At 32.0% G+C, this 19,260-nt stretch overlaps 3 protein-coding genes across 5 annotated transcripts; 2 read left to right on the top strand and 1 right to left on the bottom strand.

The window, feature by feature from the left end:
• Positions 1 to 91: 91 nt before the first annotated feature.
• On the bottom strand, positions 92 to 8,207 carry LOC130441617 (GDP-mannose 4,6 dehydratase). Of its 2 annotated transcripts, XM_056775377.1 has the most exons (7): positions 8,064 to 8,202; positions 7,818 to 7,994; positions 5,334 to 5,526; positions 4,562 to 4,997; positions 3,293 to 3,525; positions 1,367 to 1,582; positions 92 to 357 (listed from the first exon to the last, which is right to left on the bottom strand). In XM_056775377.1, the coding sequence occupies exons 3-7, from the start codon at positions 5,385 to 5,387 to the stop codon at positions 226 to 228; spliced, it is 1,071 nt and encodes a 356-aa protein (XP_056631355.1). In that variant the 5' UTR covers positions 5,388 to 5,526; positions 7,818 to 7,994; positions 8,064 to 8,202; the 3' UTR covers positions 92 to 225. The 2 variants fall into 2 exon arrangements, with proteins under 2 accessions (XP_056631355.1, XP_056631353.1); XM_056775375.1 differs by lacking the exon at positions 7,818 to 7,994 and having other exon boundaries at positions 8,064 to 8,207.
• A 360-nt stretch (positions 8,208 to 8,567) lies between these two features.
• LOC130441584 (ADP,ATP carrier protein 1-like) lies at positions 8,568 to 16,136 on the top strand. 2 transcript variants are annotated; one of them, XM_056775318.1, is made up of 5 exons: positions 8,568 to 8,856; positions 12,548 to 12,607; positions 12,668 to 12,809; positions 14,024 to 14,258; positions 15,288 to 15,860. In XM_056775318.1, exons 1-5 carry the CDS (start codon positions 8,700 to 8,702, stop codon positions 15,528 to 15,530), a joined length of 837 nt encoding a protein of 278 aa, XP_056631296.1. In that variant the 5' UTR covers positions 8,568 to 8,699; the 3' UTR covers positions 15,531 to 15,860. The 2 variants fall into 2 exon arrangements, with proteins under 2 accessions (XP_056631296.1, XP_056631295.1); XM_056775317.1 differs by having other exon boundaries at positions 8,569 to 8,856; positions 12,548 to 12,809; positions 15,288 to 16,136.
• Positions 16,137 to 18,059: 1,923 nt separating this feature from the next.
• LOC130441751 (uncharacterized) lies at positions 18,060 to 18,533 on the top strand. The gene has a single exon (XM_056775536.1). The coding sequence runs from the start codon at positions 18,060 to 18,062 to the stop codon at positions 18,531 to 18,533; it is 474 nt and encodes a 157-aa protein (XP_056631514.1).
• The last annotated feature ends 727 nt before the right edge of the window (positions 18,534 to 19,260 follow it).

Raw genomic sequence — 19,260 nt, 5'->3', positions numbered from 1 at the left:
TACCTTAAGGTTTGCCGAGTTTAAATGCTACACATAATTAAGGAGATAGTTTTTTGAAATTAATATATTATTAATAATAAGAAAAAAACTGTAAAATGTACTTAATTTTATTTAAATTATCACACTAATACATGTATGGCTCAATCGACAACATAAAAAATGTAAAATACAATAGGAATGTAAATTTAAAAATATATACATATATAATACATAATGAAAGTATATTTAGGCCATTGGATTTTTTGACATCAAGTCTATATCAGCTTCCATCATATCCTTGACTAGCTCTGGGAACGTTACTTTTGGAGTCCAATTAAATTTTGCTTTAGCTTTTGAAGCATCTCCAAGTAGTAAGTCCTAAAAATAATTTATGCATTCTAATGCTATACGAATTTCCACATTTGGGTTAAATTATAATGGTTTTTAAGCTGGTTGAGAATTAGTGGCAATAAAAAATAATTTGTTTTCAAAGTGGGCAGTAGACAAAATGAGTTTGAGAGCCTCTGGTGCAGAGGCTTAGAAAAATTTATATTTTCTTTCAGGAATCGCTTGTAAAACTATAAAAAAATATTGATTTGAAATTTCAAGTGATAATTCCTATTCGTTCAAAAGTTATAAGAGATGTAGTAAATGTCCTTTGGTAGTACAGGTAGGTACGAGTAGGTAATCATTCATTTACTACCAGGTATTTTTAAGAGGGAAAAGGAAAATGGATAGATTTTTTAAAATTTTAGTCCTATAGAAATTACTAAAAGCATAAATGTTCTTTATCAAAGAGATTAGTTAAATACTACTTGACACTAACTTTTTATGTCACTTTTTTTCAACGCATATTTCTTGAAACGGGTACACTCTAGCTTAAAAAGTTTTAAACCAATCATCTTGATATTGGGTTTATATTTCCTTACATTGTAATGTATATGATCTTTAATCACAAGCTATATTTTATTTCTGATTTTTTATAGTGAAAAATGCGACGCAAAGATGTTCAGGATACGACAAGTTCGGCTGATTGCTTGCGAGTCGGTAGACCAGGATTACGTTGAACTGAAGCTCTAACTTGTTGAATTGTGTCTTCTGTTCTTGTTGATCTTGGGCGTCCCATAGGCTTCTGATTGAGAGTCGAACCAGCCGCTTCGAACTTTCTGACCCAACATCGAATCACACTTTCCTTCAGACACTGATTTATGTCATGTAATCCAAACTCACGTCGAAACAATCGCCGAACAATAGCGCACGAATAGCCATTTTTGTAATAATGCAGAATGGACGTTGCGCTCCAGTGAAGTGATCCATCGCGACTAAATTTCCGATAACTGAGCTACTTATCCCCTCCCTGTACTTAAAGAAATTACACAACACTTACCACCTCAGTAGGTCGAAAATATTTAGGATTCACTCTAACTCTGATCTTTCCTGAATCCTTTTCTTTGCCTACTTCATTTACTCCATCACCTTCCCATAAGATCTCTTTACTTATATATTTGAAGGCTGCTTCTACAAATTCTCTAACACTATGTGTTTCACCTGATGCGATTACAAAATCCTCTGGGGTTTCTTGTTGTAGCATCAACCACATAGCCTATAAAATTAGATAATTGTGTGAATTTGAAATAAAAATGAATACACCATCCAAATGTAAATTCACTTGCTTTAACATCTTTATAGAGATGATCCTGATCAATCAAGCTAATTTGGTTAAAATATGAGATTATTTTAGTTAAAATTATTGATGAAAGGTCTACCTTTTCTTGAGTTAATTTGATGCAAAGATTTTTAAGTTTATAATTTAAGGAAGGTAATGTTGTAGATATTATATCACATTTAGATGAGATTACAGGCTTATTGAAGTTTTTGGGGGAAGGAATAAGTGATAAAATGATTATGACAAGTGTTGATGTCTCTGCCAGAAAGTATGAAGCATTTCCTAAGGGCGTGGGAATCAGCTCCTGAAGTAAATAGAACTGTTTCTGATCTGATGTCGAGATTAATGTTCGAGGAATATCGAACTAAAAATAGTGAGGAAGTAACAGCGTTAGCAACCCTTCTGTGGTGTTAGCTACAGAACAATAGAAAAAGCACTGAAAAAGGTCGATAGGAGCAAAACCAATTATTGGGGCAACAATCTACAAATACTAACAAGGGTTCTATCGGGGCACTGTCGCCTCGACAAACAGCTGAAGACGTTAGGCCAAGCAGATAATGCGGCATGTAGGTTTTGCTGCACAGAGGACAGCATACAACACATACAGCAAATTTCACAAAGCTGTTGAAGAATCTCTAGAAAAAAATTAAAACGGGTATGCATCGAGCGGGTACATGTAAGACGATTATAAAAAGTATCTTAGACCATTTTTACTTGGAATCTAAAAGAAGTAAAGAAAACGTATCAAAACATCTAACCTACAATCGTCTCCACTAGGTTATAATTTACGTACAGAAGATCCTGCAGTATTGACTTCTCTATAGTTTCGCATTTATATTCTTTATGTTTGACTCCTTTAATCCATTTCTTGTGCCTAATTTTTACATCAAACAATGAATTCGTATCCAAAAAATAACTGAAATTACTTTGGTATTAACAATCAACCAAATGAATGATGATTATACTAAGCAATAGTAGATAGAACATAAGTCCAGTTACTAGTGTTGTCTCAAAAATACCTCGATTTGAGAGATAACTAAATTAAATAGAAAGAAAAGGACTTGAAATGTTTCAATTATGTCAAGGGTCTACGGCATGATTGCAACAGTCAATTTCACCAATGTTACTTAAAAAATACCTGATTTATTTGATGGTACATCTCTTTGAAAGGATACAAAATCTCTCCTCATGAAGATATTTCAGGAAGGTGCCATCGACAACTTTGAAAAGAATAACGCTACTCATGCTTTGTCTGGAGGATAAGAATGTAAGTGAACGTTTACTAAATTTGAATAACAAAAAATTAGATTTTGACGCATCTTTTTTCAAATTAATCAAGAGTATGAAACTGTTAAGTAATATTATAACCCATTCAATAATAAACAAAACAAAAAATCACGATCTTATCCATTTTTAAGGGAGATATTTGAGTTTTCATGAATGTTAACATTTTGAACCATTGAGAGGGGCATGGGGGAAGCTCTGGGAGGATTTTTGGGGTAAAAATGTTCCTCAAGTAATATTCTATCAACTAAATTCAGCTTAAATCTAATTTTTTCTCATCAAAGTACTTTATTAATTGGGCTATTATAATGTCACTGCTAATTAATTTAAATAATAATAAAATATATTTAACGAATTATTTACCTCAACATAATCTCTGGCATGACCCCAATCTCTCTTTGAATCAAGGTTACCCAATGTCAAACAATCAGAAAGTCCTAAATGAATTTTTGCCACTTCTCTTGTAATTTTTCGTGTTACAAAAGTTTCTCCTCTCCTAGGACTTTCATGGTTAAATAGAATACCATTGCAAGCAAACATGTTATAGGCTTCTCTATAGTTAACGACTATCCAGTATGCATACAATTTTGCTGCAGCTGCAATATACAAAAAATATAAATATGAATATTTAAAATTACAAAGATAATGTTTATATATTCTTGTGGAATACTGTGACATATCCAAAATTGAACTTTTGGGAAAAGTTGTTAGTTTTCACCATTTTCATTTTGTCTTCTTTGATACAAAACTATTCTTATCTTGATTTGTTTTTCATTTATCCATCCTCTTGATATATACAACATTCTACCTGGAAATATATCTAATAAAAAACGAAGATCTCTGGCAGTTGAAGCCAACCCACATTCTAAACTTTTAAGATGAGCGGGATTATATAAATCAGCTGTAAACGTTGAGGATTCCAGTTCCATAGCAAGAAAAGAAAATGATGTTTGTATTGGCCTCCCGAAGATGGTGTTTACTTTTTTGCTGTTAAAATTGTGGTGTATGGTAACATGGAAGGACTTACTCCAATCGAGAATAAAGGGTGAAAGGAACCATATCTTCAATTACACTGGATTTACTGGATTATACTCACTACATAACACTTAAAACTATAACAAAGGCTTGACCTGCTTAATAGCTAACAGTCAAGTTTAAAACATATAAACATATGAGAATGCAACATTAGCGGTTTATCTATATTCATAACTATATGACTAAAAATTATATTTCTATATATTATTCCTGTCATGGGCTCTATTTTATTTATACAAAATTTTATAGTAAATAATTCAAGCTTTTTAACTATATACCTTGTTTTGTTCACGCAAATTCCTAAATATCTAATAACTAATTCTTGATTCTGTTTTTTTTTATGAACATAATTTAATTTCTATCAACACAACATAATTTGCCAATTATGGGCAGGTACAGATATATTGACAGATTTTAAAATCTTATGTCCCTTTTACTTATACAAAAATTATTTACATATGTGTAATAATGTAACATAACATTACACAATTTTTTGTTAAATGGATAAAAAATCCTTATTTAGAAAGTAATGTTTGGCTTAATTATGAAGTTGATTGGAATATTGTTTTATTAATAAACTATTACTTTGCAACTTACCATAAGGTGATCTAGGATAGAAAGGAGTTTTTTCTGTTTGAGGAATCTCTGCAACTTTTCCATATAATTCAGAAGTTGATGCTTGGTAAAATTTAGTTGAATGTTCTAATCCACAAGTTCTAATTGCATCCAAAAGTCTTAAAGTCCCGACAGCATCTACTTCAGCTGTATATTCACTCAAATCAAATGAAACTTTTACGTGACTTTGAGCTGCTAAGTTGTAAATTTCAGTGGGTTTAACTTTTCCTATAATTTTCACTAAACAACTAGAATCTGTCATATCACCGTAATGAAGAAAAAACTTTCCACCTTTGTGAGCATAAGGGTCTGAATACAGATGAACGATTCTACCAGTATTAAAACTACTTGCTCTACGTATAATACCATGAACTTCATAACCTTTACTTAAAAGTAATTCTGATAAATAGGATCCATCCTTGAAATACAAATTGTTTTAGTCAGGTGGAACTAAACTATTCATTTATAACTTCTACAATATATCACCAATCGAAATAAAAGTTTATTACATTTATTAGTAAATAACATATTCAATAACAACTTGGATTTAGTAACTTTTAACATAAAGTAAAGATCGTCACTAAATAACTTTCATTCATATACTACTGGATAGATATAAATTAGATATTAACATTTCAAGTAGTTCATTATTGTGTGCAGTAGTATTATTACACTATAAGAAAGAAAATGATAAAAAATATATTGTCTGAATACTTAAAGAGAAAGAGATAAAATATTTATAATGAAATAATACCTGTCCCGTTATTCCTGTTAGAAGAGCTACTTTTCTGGGTTCATTATTAGTCATTTTCAAGTTTTAAAATTAATCTTGAATGTATTTACGTGGAGCAGTTTATCAAAAATATGTATAGGCAACCACATAATCCCATGAGTTATTTATGCCACATAACCTGTGGACGTAATCATAATTTTTAATCCGCTATAACCTAAAAAATCCAATGACAGAGTAAATGACGTTGAAATTATAAATTTGTTTGTTGTCAAATTATATCGTCCAAATAAAAGATGTGTTAAAATATCTACAAATGTAACATTTTGTAAATACAACGATACACGTGCGCAGAAATATAAATGTAGTACTCTCAACATTTCAAATTACAAAAAAAGATAATACATGGAACATGCGGAGGACTTTGTGGAAGATGGTATCGACACAGGTATCCAAGAAATATATCAATTCCATTTTTTGATTAAGATAAATATTTCAAGTATCTGTATCCAATATTAAAACCACAAAACATTAGAACCAATCCTGAATCTTACGAAACTATATCTAATATCATAGACTTGGAAAAATAGAAAAGCAGTGCATAGCTCAACACGCATACCTGAAAGGGAAATCCGTAGAGAGTGCTCTGCACGAGGTAGTGAGAACAGTTGAAAAATCCCTTGAAAGAAGAGAATACACTATGGGTGCATTCCTGGACATAGAGGGAGCATTCAACAATATCAATACGGAATCAATCAGAAAAGCTCTGGAGAATCACAAGGTTGACGATACCAACTCAAACTGGCTGGTATGCATGCTGGAGAGCAGTCCGATCAGTTCGGAAATGGGAGAAATCAGAACCAAAAAGAGGCACACCACAGGGTGGTGTAATATCCCCATTATTGTGGTTAATAGTAATTGAGGAAATCCTGAGAAAACGCAGGAGTAAAGATAATAGCATATGCTTATGCATATGACTTCGGGCCACCCCCGAAAAGAACATACTGATTCTGTTCACAAGACACCTAATTTTCGGCTAAAATGGAGACTACAACCAAGCTGGCTGTATACAGAGGTTGTAAGACACATTATAACTTACGGAGCCGTAGTGTGCAAAGGCTAGCAGCCATAGGCATAACAGGAGCACAAAGAAGCACACCCCTCGCCGCACTGGATGTACTGCTGAATCTGAAACCACTGGATCTCCACATAAAAGGATTAGCAACTAAATGTGCCCTCAGACTGGGTTGTGGAAACAATCCAACTATGGGCACACCAGGATACTAAAGGAGATAGAGAATATGGCGGATACAGTAGACTAGACTAGAAAGGTGTGTTGAAACAACGCACTGACTACATTACCGCCAGACTGACTTTTGATACAGACCTGAACATCTTCATACCAACGAGAGAGGACTGGGAAGAGAACAGACGGGAGCGAGAGTATACTCTGTTCTGAGAATAAGGGAATCCTTGAGGCTTAGAAATGGCTGCAACATACTGTAAGTCGAGCTGCGGGCAATAGAACGAGGCGCGGAACTAATCCGATGCAGAGACGGTGCGTGACATCACAATCTACATGGATAGCCAAGCGGCTCTGAGATCACTATCGTCTACAGCAGTGAGATCTAGGTCAGTGGTGAGCTGTCGCGAAGCCCTGTCATGGATTCGTGACCGAAAGGTTATACTCTGCTGGATACCTGGACACAGCAATGTAGAAGGGAATGTAGCCAAATTGGGAACGACCAGGAGCCGGGATGAAGCGGTTGGCTTGCCCTACCACCGATCAAATTGCTGAGAGACACGATAGATAGAACATTAGAGGGAGAGCGGGGCAAGAGATGGAGTAATAGAGACCGTGTCATCTCACGCTCCTTGTGGCCGGTGCTACAGAAGAGGAAGATAACAGACCTGCTAGACTTTTCACTTTTTGTATTGTTCGATGTTTGACGGCACTTTAAACACCGAGAACTTTCCGCCACTTTTTAGTGGCAGTTTTACACCGTGATAATGATCGTGGTTGAAGCATCTGTCTCTCTCAAAGACGCAATAGCATTTCACGCTATAAGTACACTATAGCTTGAATATAATAAATATAAAAACAAACAGATTACACTATAATATAATTTATAATATTACATATATTTTTCAATAAAAAATGTCAACATAAATGGGGTACAGTTTAATACCACATACATAAAATAAATAATGAAGAAATCTTAATTTAAAACATTTGAAACAAAATAATACATCCACTTTATTTATTTGTTACAACCTAATATTTAGTTTCGCGATAAGTTAGGTACTTTTGTTGGATATAATAATTTTGTTAAAACGTTTTGTACATTATAAGTTATTTAAACAACAATGAATACATAAGTGTAAATAAACCAAGAACATTTTATGATATATTATTTTATTTTTATTTAACAAACAACATCAGTTAACTTTTTCGATATAATTATTTAGTAGGTTATCACATTTATTATTTATAAATAAAAACATAACCTTTTGACTTTTCACTTATTTCAGTTCCATGATTGTCACCTGGGTCAATGAAAAGCCGTTTTGAAGTTAATATTCAGATTTTGAACACGACGATTTCGGAACACACTCTTAATCAGGGCTGTTCTCTAAATCTAGTAACTTTTAGTGGTGTGATTCAGGTTTTTCAAATTACTCCTCCTAGTTTAAAAACAACTACTGTATCACGTACTCGCCAATTTTAGGTTAATGTTATAATTTTCTCCTTACCTTATGCACGTCCATCCTTAGATAGCAGCTCGCGTCATGGCTATTTCATACACTTAAAACCAACATGAGAACCACGCTACTCCGTGTATATAATCTTTGCACCACTGAGTAGCGGCTACTCTATAGCAATTATGAGACCGTGGTTGAAAGAGACTTGTTAGCTTTGTTTGTGGGTCTGATTCCGATTGAGTTCGTTTCCGAAAAGTCCTTATTCGGTTTCTTTCAATGTTCCATAATTTTTGAAATAATATGATGTTGGAAATGTCGAATAGTGCATAAAAAAAGACTCATGGAAATAAATTAAGTCGTGAATTGGCTCTTCGAATGAAATATATATTAATCCCATCAAATATAATTTTACAAATTATACCTACACCAATAATCTAACAATTTATTATTAAGTGTACCCAGTATGTTATCTATGTTGGATGTCAAAATCAAATAAGAACACATTATGCGCATGCTTCAATTTTTGGTTATGAACATCCTTCTATCCATGCTTCCTATTTCCCGTCATCTTTGGAATCATGTGGAAGTGTTTCAGTTTCAGTCTTATTAGTTTGTACACTATCACATTATTACCTGTCAAATAGTGATACGTAAGACTTCAAAAACTAAAGGTAGTGTCCTATTAAAATGCCAACCGATATTAAAACTTTTATTAAAGACTTTTTAGCTGGAGGCATTTCTGCTGCGATAGCAAAAACAGCGGTTGCTCCAATTGAACGAGTTAAATTGATTTTACAGGTTCAAGCAGCTAGCACTCAGATTTCGCCCGAGAAGGAATATAAAGGTAATTTCTAAATTTATTCCAATTCTATTCTTCATCAACTTATTAATCGGCGTATTTATAATTATGATTTGCTCAATTTTTTCAATCTTCAGTCAGAAGACACGTGGTTAACTTATCTGATGGTTGTATAATTTGTCAAAGTAATAAGGAAATGTAATATATTTCACTCTTATTCTGATGAAGACACGTGTAAAATTAAATGTCTTAAATAGGAAGTGGAAGTAATATGCGTAGGAAAATTTGTGATTTATTATTTCATTTTTATCAATAATTGTAGATAACTAGTAACCAAATCTGTTCATATTTACCAATTTTAATTTGATATTGATTGATATTTGCAAATTAAATTAATCTCCACTTGAAGATATATGGATAAAAGTTGATTTTTGTTATGAATGGATTTCTAACTTTCAAAATATATGCTTGTTATTGAATTTGTTGGCATTATGATTATAATTATTAATTTATGAAATTTGATTATCTTACCACTCATTCTTGAATGCGATTGAGTTTATATAGCTATCCCTTGAACAAAATATAAATCAAAATTTTACTTTCGCCTTTCGATGTTATGTTAAGTAGAACCTTTGCTAGACAAAGTAGTTGGTATTTAGAAAATTTGGATATGGATGTAACATTTTTGATGATTGCTAATATATGCAGTATGTTCTATTTTTTTGTTTTATATTAATTGAAAACATTTTCTTATTAACCAGGTATTGGCTGATTTCATAAAGATACTCAAAGGACAGCATTTCAATCTAACAATGAGGTTGGTATATTATCTTTGAGAGTATGAGTTCATCTACCCTGAAACATTTTTGCTTTAGTGACTTGAAGCAAATGTCCAAATTATAATTAGCAATATCTATATTGCTAACCAATGTTATTTTCGCTCCATCCTTTTATTTCCAATTTCTCCCTGAAAATCCTATAGTGTCCATAAAATACAGTGAAATGAGTTTTCCATTATTCGCCATTAATAGATCTATATATTTGAGGAATGATATCTACCAATTTTTTTCTCCCATTATTTGTATTTACAATTTCTCCCTGAAAATCATATAGTGTTTATAAAATATTGTAAAATGACCAAGAGTTTTCCAGTATTCCCAATAATAGATGTATTTGATATTCCGAGTAGGCACTTGTAAACAGTACAATTCATTGAAATGTCTATATTACTCAATTGATAGATATTGGAATTGGACTAGTGTCAATATTCATGGAATTGAACTTTTATCTAGAAATTTTTAATATAAAGGCAAGAGCTCCAGCGGTAGACATTGTGTGAGGATATTTCTTTAAAAAGAAAACAATTCAAAAAAATTAGAGAATATCTTCCATTTTCAATGCAGGGCTATTAGGTAGTTAGTATTAAGTAAACTGATATAATTAAAAGCTTAAGGTTTTTATTTCTTTGGATATGAATTTTTTAATTAAAAGATCAAATGGTCCTATCCTAGACATGGCATAAAATAGTATAATTTTAATTATTTAAATAAAAGGTACAAAAAAATCATCATTATCAGTACCCGAAAAATGCAGATTTTATGTAGGTACTTGGGTAAAAATTTTTCATTAACTTATAGTTACATTTTGGCTAATATACTGGAACAAATTTAGGTGGTGACAAGTGAAACCATTTACATCTGGTTTAGTAATTTTTTGTATCAAGATCGATTTTCTTCAACCCAGCTGCTAGTTTCCTAGCACACAATGTTAACCTTTATTATTAAAAACTTCCTCTTTGCCATGAATTTAATCAGTTCAACAATTTTTCATTTTTCTGGAGGAAATATTGTGAAAGGTCTCATTTTTTTCTATTCATGATATTTTCTATAAAATTTTCCCCAAAGGGTGGTTCTTGGTACATTAAACTGTTTTGTAGCAATTCCTAGAGGTATACCATTTCTGCAGGCAGATACAGCTGCTTTTCTTAGACATGTAAAATAAGATAAAAGCTTTTCAGCTGTGCATGTTTTGGTTAGAATTTATTCTTTTCTACTTTGTGGTACAACCTGTGGTGAATTCTTATTAAAATTCACAGATATATCACTATTTACCTGATATCAATTCTTGTTTACTTCACTAAATGGCGGAAAGTTCGTTGTTTAACCAAATAAATACATGATTTTTCCCATTCACCCATCAACAGACAGATGGAGACAATGATAGTTTTCTTAATTTTGAATATCAAACTAGAAAGTATCGGCTAAAGTTACAATGTCTGGCTCTGGTGCTTTTACCTTATATATAAAAAAACAATTTGTCTTGTAAGTAAAAATCTAAAATTGGATAATTCAATTTTGAATTAGTTGCATAATTTTACTTTCCATATTTCGTTGTAAGCTCTTGCAAACTCTTAAACTCGTGATAACTTTGTAATTTACTCACTCTTTTTGTTATATACAAGTTGTCTTGAAAGACAGTTCACATTTAAAAAAACAATTTTTAGAGAATTAAATGTAAACCATTGCGCTCACGGCAATCAATTAATCAAGCACAATATTGCTTGTGACAGCTATTTTCTGTGAAGATATTTCGTGAGAGATATTTTTTAAATGTGCCACGGAAGTCTGTATGTTAATTTGCTAAGAAAAATTTCACGAACTCACGAGATCTATGGGATGTGTGTGAAGTTGCTCATTTCTATGGGTACCATGTAGTTTAAAATATCCATAAGTTTTGCAATTCAGGCACGAAGTCGTCAAACATCTGCACATAACTCTCTGAATTCACTTTAACTGTGCGTCCCCTTTAATCTTCAAAAAAAATAAGAACCTTTAATTTCTCTCGCTGACATTGCAGCCCATATGGTCACTTTAGGTGAATGTAGAGGTTTCTAATGTTTGTGATTTGGATTGATTGCACTCCAGTAGAGGAAATTTTGCTCCATTAAGATGAAAATCAGCTTCATCTGAAAACAGTATGTTGGTAAACGTTGGAAACCATCAGTCAAGTCTCTGATCAGGATACTGAGGCTTCAATTCTTGCACCACTGAATTTTGTAAAGGTGCATCTCCAAATCTTTGTATAAAATGTTAAATAATTATCATGTATGCACGTTTAAAGCAACAGCACGCTTCCAAATAGACAAGTCAGGCTCGTCACGAACAGACCGAATAACAGTATCTACGTTTTCGATCGTTCTAAAAGATCTTGGACGCCCCGATTTTAGTTTAACCAGTATTGATCAAACTTCCCTATATATTTTATGATCACTCGAGTGCCTGGCGCATCATTTAGGTGACGAACTTTGCGAATATTAGAATTACTATTTTTGTAAAACTTGCACATGCACAACCCATGGTCGGTTACCGAGAAATGCTCCATAGCGACTAAATTTCAAGAGTCATAACTTGACATATCTTCCACGCCTTTCCAAATAGCTGTGTTGATCCAATAAGCAATAGAAAGACTTTTCTTTTGAGACACCTTGTATATCAAACCTGTGGACCCATTTCCAATATTTTCCCTCTACTTTTCAACATAGTTCCTATATGGTTTATTATATGAAAGGTATTTTAAATTTTATAAGTTATATGCCTGTTTTATATGATGTTGTCGAAAAAACTGAGCCTATGCTGATGACTTCAAGCATACCACTACCCATTTACTGATATTAGGAATAGCTTTTTAATTGAAATTAATTTTATGTAAGTGGTTCTAACACATTTTTATTTTTCAGGTATAATAGATTGTTTCATACGTATTCCGAAAGAACAAGGGTTTTTGAGTTACTGGAGAGGTAATTTAGCCAATGTACTTAGATACTTTCCCACACAGGCATTAAATTTTGCTTTTAAAGATGTATATAAATCAATGTTCATGGGAGGTATTGATAAAAATAAACAGTTTTGGAGGTATTTTGCTGGAAATTTAGCTTCTGGTGGGGCAGCAGGAGCCACATCTCTATGTTTTGTTTATCCACTTGATTATGCCAGGACTCGGTGAGTTGAATTTTTTTACAAAATGTTAAGGGTTTTTAAGATTATTTTATTAATATTGAATAATATTAGTTATTAAAAAAATGAAATATTGTCCTAAACTCACTAAAAAAGTAAAATATTGAGATAGCAAAGAGAAAGTATTATAAATTTATTATTATAATGCCATAAATTTATTAAATCACTCAATAAGTCGTGTGACTGACACACAGATGGCGCCACCTTTGTCAAATATATATGACGTTTATGTAGCACCAACTTTCAAAAGACTATGTAGAATTTTATGACATTTTGATTAGTCAGAAAAAAGTGGCAGCCATTTAAGTGGAGCTACTTTTGTTATTTTCAAAACAATGGATTAAAAACAATTTCATGTGTTAATTTATCATTGCTATTTGATGAAAAAAATACTGTACTACAAGCTCAGCAATGGCTTTGTGTTATTTGGACTCTGCTCCATTGAAAAGAGCCATTTGTTATTGGTTTGCCGAAATTGAACGTGGTCGTACAAACACCGATGATTGTGAACGTTCTGGCTGTTCAATTTAGATATTTACTCCAGAAAATATCAAAAAAGTTCAAAAATTGGTTCTATCTAATCGTAAATTGAAATTGCCTGAGAACTGAAGCCGTAAAGATATCTGAAGGCAGTGTGTTTACAATTATGCATGAACATTTGACCATGAGAAAGCGTTTGTCAAAGTGGGTGCCACATTAACTTACACTCAATCAAAAACAACAACGTGTTGATGATTCAGAGCGGTGTTTGGCCCTGTTTACACGTATGAATCAGATTTTTTGCGTTGATATGTAACAATGGACGAAACATGGATCCTTCACTTCACTCCAGAATCAAAACGATCATCATGAAAATTATTTAAGAATAATCTCCCATTTACTATGTACCATTCAAAATTTCCCTGCACTTGGCTCTATACTTATTGTTTAAAAAAATTATTATCAATTGATATAAAAACGGATATGAGTATATTTGATTTTGAATATAAATTTAATTGATCAAGGGATTGTCAGTTACAAATTTTATAGTTTTAAGATGAAGCAAGGATTTTAAATTAAGTTTTCACATGATGTTTTAACTAACTGAGCCTATTTTGATGACTCTTAATTTACCACTACCCATTTACTGATGCAATAATTTGAATATTTTCCTTCTCTATTACATTAGGTGTAAATTGAAAACAGGTTATCAATTTCAGTTTGGGAGCGGACGTTGGTAAAAATTTAAAAGAGAGACAGTACACTGGACTGATAGATTGTATTGTAAAAACTTTTAAAAGTGATGGAATGATTGGTTTGTATAGAGGCTTCATGGTATCAGTTCAAGGAATTATCATTTACCGAGCAGCATACTTTGGTTTTTTTGATACCGCAAAGGGTATGCTACCAGATCCAAAGAACACACCTTTCATTATTTCATTTATTATTGCACAGGTAATTTCTTATATTATTCATATAACAATTTTATTTTTTTATAAGTTCTTTTAATGATTTCGACATATACACAACTATGCATTGTTAGTCCTGTTATGTGAATACAATAAATAATTTTACTGTATACCTGATCAGGCTAAATTGTGGCATAGTATTTTTCACAATCTAAGAAAGTGCATATAAGAAATTCTACAAGACCCAAAAGTCCTATATTTATGGCTATTTGTGTGGAAGGCATTGTGGAGGGCCACACTATTATATTACTTGGTATTTTCCTTATAGTTGTATCATTTTTAAGTTTGAAATGAAATTATACGCAATATACTAATACACAAATACGTATATTACATTTGATTTATTACTAGATATCATGTAGCTTAATTTCGCTAACACTATTATCTTGCAAATCAATAAGTTTTTTAAGGGTTCTAAACTCTTCATATTTGTGTACATACATCTATATGAATTCTCAATTTTTTCACGTGTTGAGTACAGTTTCTCCAGTATTCAGTGGTTATATTTTTAACTTATCTTCATTAACTCAATCACACTATTGTTTAAAGTAGGTACATTGTGTTGATTGAAAGTGAGTGGACTCCAATCCGTAGGAACTTGATAAAATCATATCTTCAAAATCACAATTTTTTATGGCATACTTTGGTTTTGTTTAATTTAGACGTATAAGGGTAGTTCTTATACTGCATCTCATAAATTAACTGGAGGCTAGTCACTTTCTTAGATTGTGAAAAATTCTTTACTTGAATGGTTTTTAAAAAAAAATTAATGGACTTTTATTATTTTCCATAACTTCTTCAAAGATATGGATAGTGCATTTTTCTACTATTAAGTAGAAAATTTTTGAATTGATTAACAATTATAGGATATTTTTTTATTTACATGATGCTGTTACAAACTGAGCTTATATTGATGACTCTATATTACCACTACCCATTTACTGATTTTCTTTATAGTAAAATATTAACTCCACTCCATTAACTGTTACAATAGTAATGGAATTATTACTTTTAGACTGTGACCTCTTTTTCTGGAATAATTTCATATCCATTTGACACAGTGAGAAGAAGAATGATGATGCAGTCAGGGCTCAAGAAGAGCGAAGTAAAGTATAAAAATACTTTGGACTGCTGGGTGAAAATTTTCAAGACTGAAGGGCCACGCGCTTTCTTCAAAGGAGCTTTGTCTAATGTTTTTCGTGGTATGGGAGCGGCTCTTGTATTAGTATTCTATGATGAACTTAAAGCAATATTTTGAAAAGTATGATCATTACACAAATTTTTATGTATGTACTGCCAATATTCATTCATATTTTATGAATATCTAAATATAAACTTTGTTTATATAAATTATTAATTTTTCTGTGAAATTTCCCATGCCGATCAATACAAATTTGTGATAAAATAAAAACTTTGTATTCAGATTTTTTATACATATTTTCTTAGGTAATTGTATAAAAACACTTTCATTTTATATCTGAATATGTAGTTAAGCAGGAATATAGATTTAGTTTTTATTTATGAATAGCATTGTTTACAGTACAGTATTATTTCTATGATATTTGTTAATAATAAAATATTTGTTACAAAAAAATTCATTTATCCTCTCAATTGTAATGTTTTTATAATTTATTTGTTTTCTATTCGTGGTGTGAATTATTAAACACTGGCTCTTACGTTCTTAATTTATTCACATATTAAACTTAACTAATTAATATAATTCACTTATCTACTATCATTTAACTAACTTCAATAATTTATTTAAATTCTTCGATTACTTCTATTTCCGTCTGTTCACTATTGCTATTATAAACTGAACTAAACTGCGCTAAAGAAACTATATATCCCAAAAGCATTATAAAAACTTCTAGAAAACAAAGAAACAAATATATAAATATACCTTCCTAGATATTATTCATACTACTTACACCCGTGCTCATTGGTGGGGAACTTAAAATTTGGGGCTAAAAAAATATATCTTGAAATAATAACTACCATTCATATATAATATTGTGAAATAAAAACAATATGGACACGAAAATGACGCTTATGGATGGAAAACAGGTAGGAGCAAGATAAGGATTAGAAGAACGAGAAGAAAGAAGGCCAGAATTGGGATGGAATGAAAATTTTGATGAGTATGATGAATCAGCAATGAAACGATGAGGGCAGATATTAAGACAGATATAAATAGTATGAATAATATGAATTAAAAGATAGATAAAATGAGGGTAAATAATTGTCTGTCTGCTGGCGGCGAGCTTGTAACGATGCTTCAAACTTTTTAATTTTGTTGAAAGTGGTGAATCTTTGTTATGTTGCTTCTTCGTATTCCGTGAAGTAGCTCATCTATATGATGAGATGGGACTCTACTTTCCGTAGGACCCGCTCGGGGAATTCTTTCATAACAAATTTTCTCCATTGTGTACTTGTTTCCTTCTAGTCGTATTTTACGACGAGCAGAGAATGCTGCAAGATGATTGTATCACATTACAAACGTAAGTAACATAAGTTCTAATGCAAATCCATTATTTAGGTTCATCGTCCAAAGTAAAATAATAAATAAGAATACAAAATGTTGAAGTGAAGACTGATAATGTGCTTACGAAGGTAAGTAACTGTCTCCTGCATTTAAAACTGGAGAAATGAATGGATTTTGATTTTGTTAACCGACTATTATTATCTTCAATTTGTTATTTCTGCGAGAATGAAAAAATATGGTAATATTCGTTACATGACTAATTTCAAGTATCCCATATTAAATTGTAACAGTTCTAAATATGAAAATTAAGCAATATTAATGTGATGATATAATTATTATTGTGGATTTAAGCTGGCCACTCACGGTACTGCGGCGTCGGCGTCGTTCGACAAGATCGTACAATTTGGTTGAAACATCGACGAGGGCACAAACGATACTGCGCCGCAGTATAATCTTCGCTTTCGGTCATGTTGGATCAAAATAATTTAATTTTATTAGTATCTCTCGCTCTATGCTTATTCAAAAATAAAACAAACTAAAAGTAAACGCAGATTTTGGTGCAAAGAATGGCCCAAGAAAAGGTGTTCACTAAGTCAGGTTAATTTATTGGAAGAACTACGGCTGCATACAGATGATTATAGAAATTACTTACGGATGGATGAATCTACTTACGTGAAATTGTTGACTGGTAACCTCTTTGATTTAAAAAAAAAAGACACAAATATGCGCCAATCAATATCACCACATGAGCGGCTTTTGGCAACTTTAGAGTAAAATTTGTAAAACCACAATAATAGGTTTATCAATGAAAGCGATGCTCACATAAATATGAGAAGTTCCGTTTGATTCATATATTTTAGATTTCTAGCCACTGGATGGAGCTATGAAGATTTAAAGTACCTGAAACTTTGCTATTTATACACTTCTTAAGGAATATTTAAAGGTAGTTAAATAAATAAAAAAGATATTGCTTTTTATTTTGTTTATTATTTAGAATTATCAGTAAAAGTTGAAAAGAACTGAAATGTAGAAAATTATGCATCTCTGGGATCTTCGGCTTTTCTCGTTAGTTTTTTTGCGCAAAGGTGGCGTTGTGATATTTGAAGAAGTAGCCGTGTTTTCTGATATTGCCGATTTTTGAGATATATGTGAATCTTCTACGGTTTCCAACGTTCTTGGAGAAAAAACGTCATCTGCTTTGCTGCTTTCTAGCGCCATTATCCAAATGTTTTTCCTAAAATATTTTTTTTCAAGTTTCAAACAACAGAAGAAGATTGGAAGGGGATTGCAGACTCGTTTAAAGAAATGTGGAACTTTCCCGACTGTCTGGGTGCTGTAGATGGAAAACACGTTCGAATTACTCCACCACCTCATTCAGGCTCTTACTATTATAATTATAAAGGATTCCATAGTATGGTACTTATGGCTATAGTAAATGCCAATTACGAAATCTTCTATTTTCACTTTGGAACTAGCAGAAGAATTTCGGATGAAGGTGTATCAAAATCTAGTAAATATTATGGAAAGTTGATCTCTGGAAGATTAAATATACCTAAGCCAGAAAAAATAGAACACAGCGATCGAACTTCACCCTATGTTTTTATTGGAGATGACTCTTTTTCATTAGGAGAAAATTCACTGAAACCGTTTCCTCAGAAACATTTGAGCAAAGAAAAAGCCACTTTTAATTACAGAGTGTCAAGAGCGCGTCGTATAATTGAAAATGTTTTCGTAATTTTGGCAGCTAGATTTCGAATATTTTATACTGAACCCAGTTGAAAAAATAGTACTGGTGTGTTGCATTCTACATAACTATTTGCGAACGAAAAGGGATATACCCCTCAACAACACTTGGATAATGAAGATCAAGAAATTGGAACCCCACATTAGAGCTTCGAGTTAGCTCAGAGGATTTAGTTGACCTACAAAGGTCAAGTGCCAAAAATTAATCACAGGCTGTAAAAATAACAAGAGAACATTTTATGTCATATTTTAATAATGAAGGAGCTGTCCCATCGCAAAATAAAGCTTAAAACATATATTTTTTATTTACTTACCTCGTCCGATAGGTTGGAAATCTCTGCCCCAATCCGGACTTACTTGAGTTCTTTACTAATTTTAGTTCTCCTTTATAAGATGTTCCAAAATTATTAATTTTTTTTTTCACAAAATCTTCGTTTGCCTTTTTATTAACCTCTCTAAATTTTTCAATTAAAATGTTCATTTTCCTTTTTTCTGCATTTCTATCTTGATATAGATCACTTCTAACTTTCTATAGACACTCTTGTTCCTTATACAACTCAAAAAATTACTCAAGAAATTTTCCGCATAAGCCATTTTCGACATTTAAAGTTATGGGAAAACAAATTTTGAAACAAGAAAAGTTAACAAATCGGTCATACACTGCTGTACTCGAGCAGTCAGCCTTTTCTGTCTGCAGTCAAATCGTACGATTTAGTTGGATGTAAGGCCACACATGATCCAATTGCATTCGATTTAGTTGGAT

This window comes from Diorhabda sublineata, chromosome 3 (assembly GCF_026230105.1).
Source record: "Diorhabda sublineata isolate icDioSubl1.1 chromosome 3, icDioSubl1.1, whole genome shotgun sequence".
In the NCBI taxonomy this organism is placed as follows: domain Eukaryota; kingdom Metazoa; phylum Arthropoda; class Insecta; order Coleoptera; family Chrysomelidae; genus Diorhabda; species Diorhabda sublineata.
The sequence above is the reverse complement of the archived record's forward strand: the minus strand, read 5'-3'. Positions and strand labels throughout refer to the sequence as shown.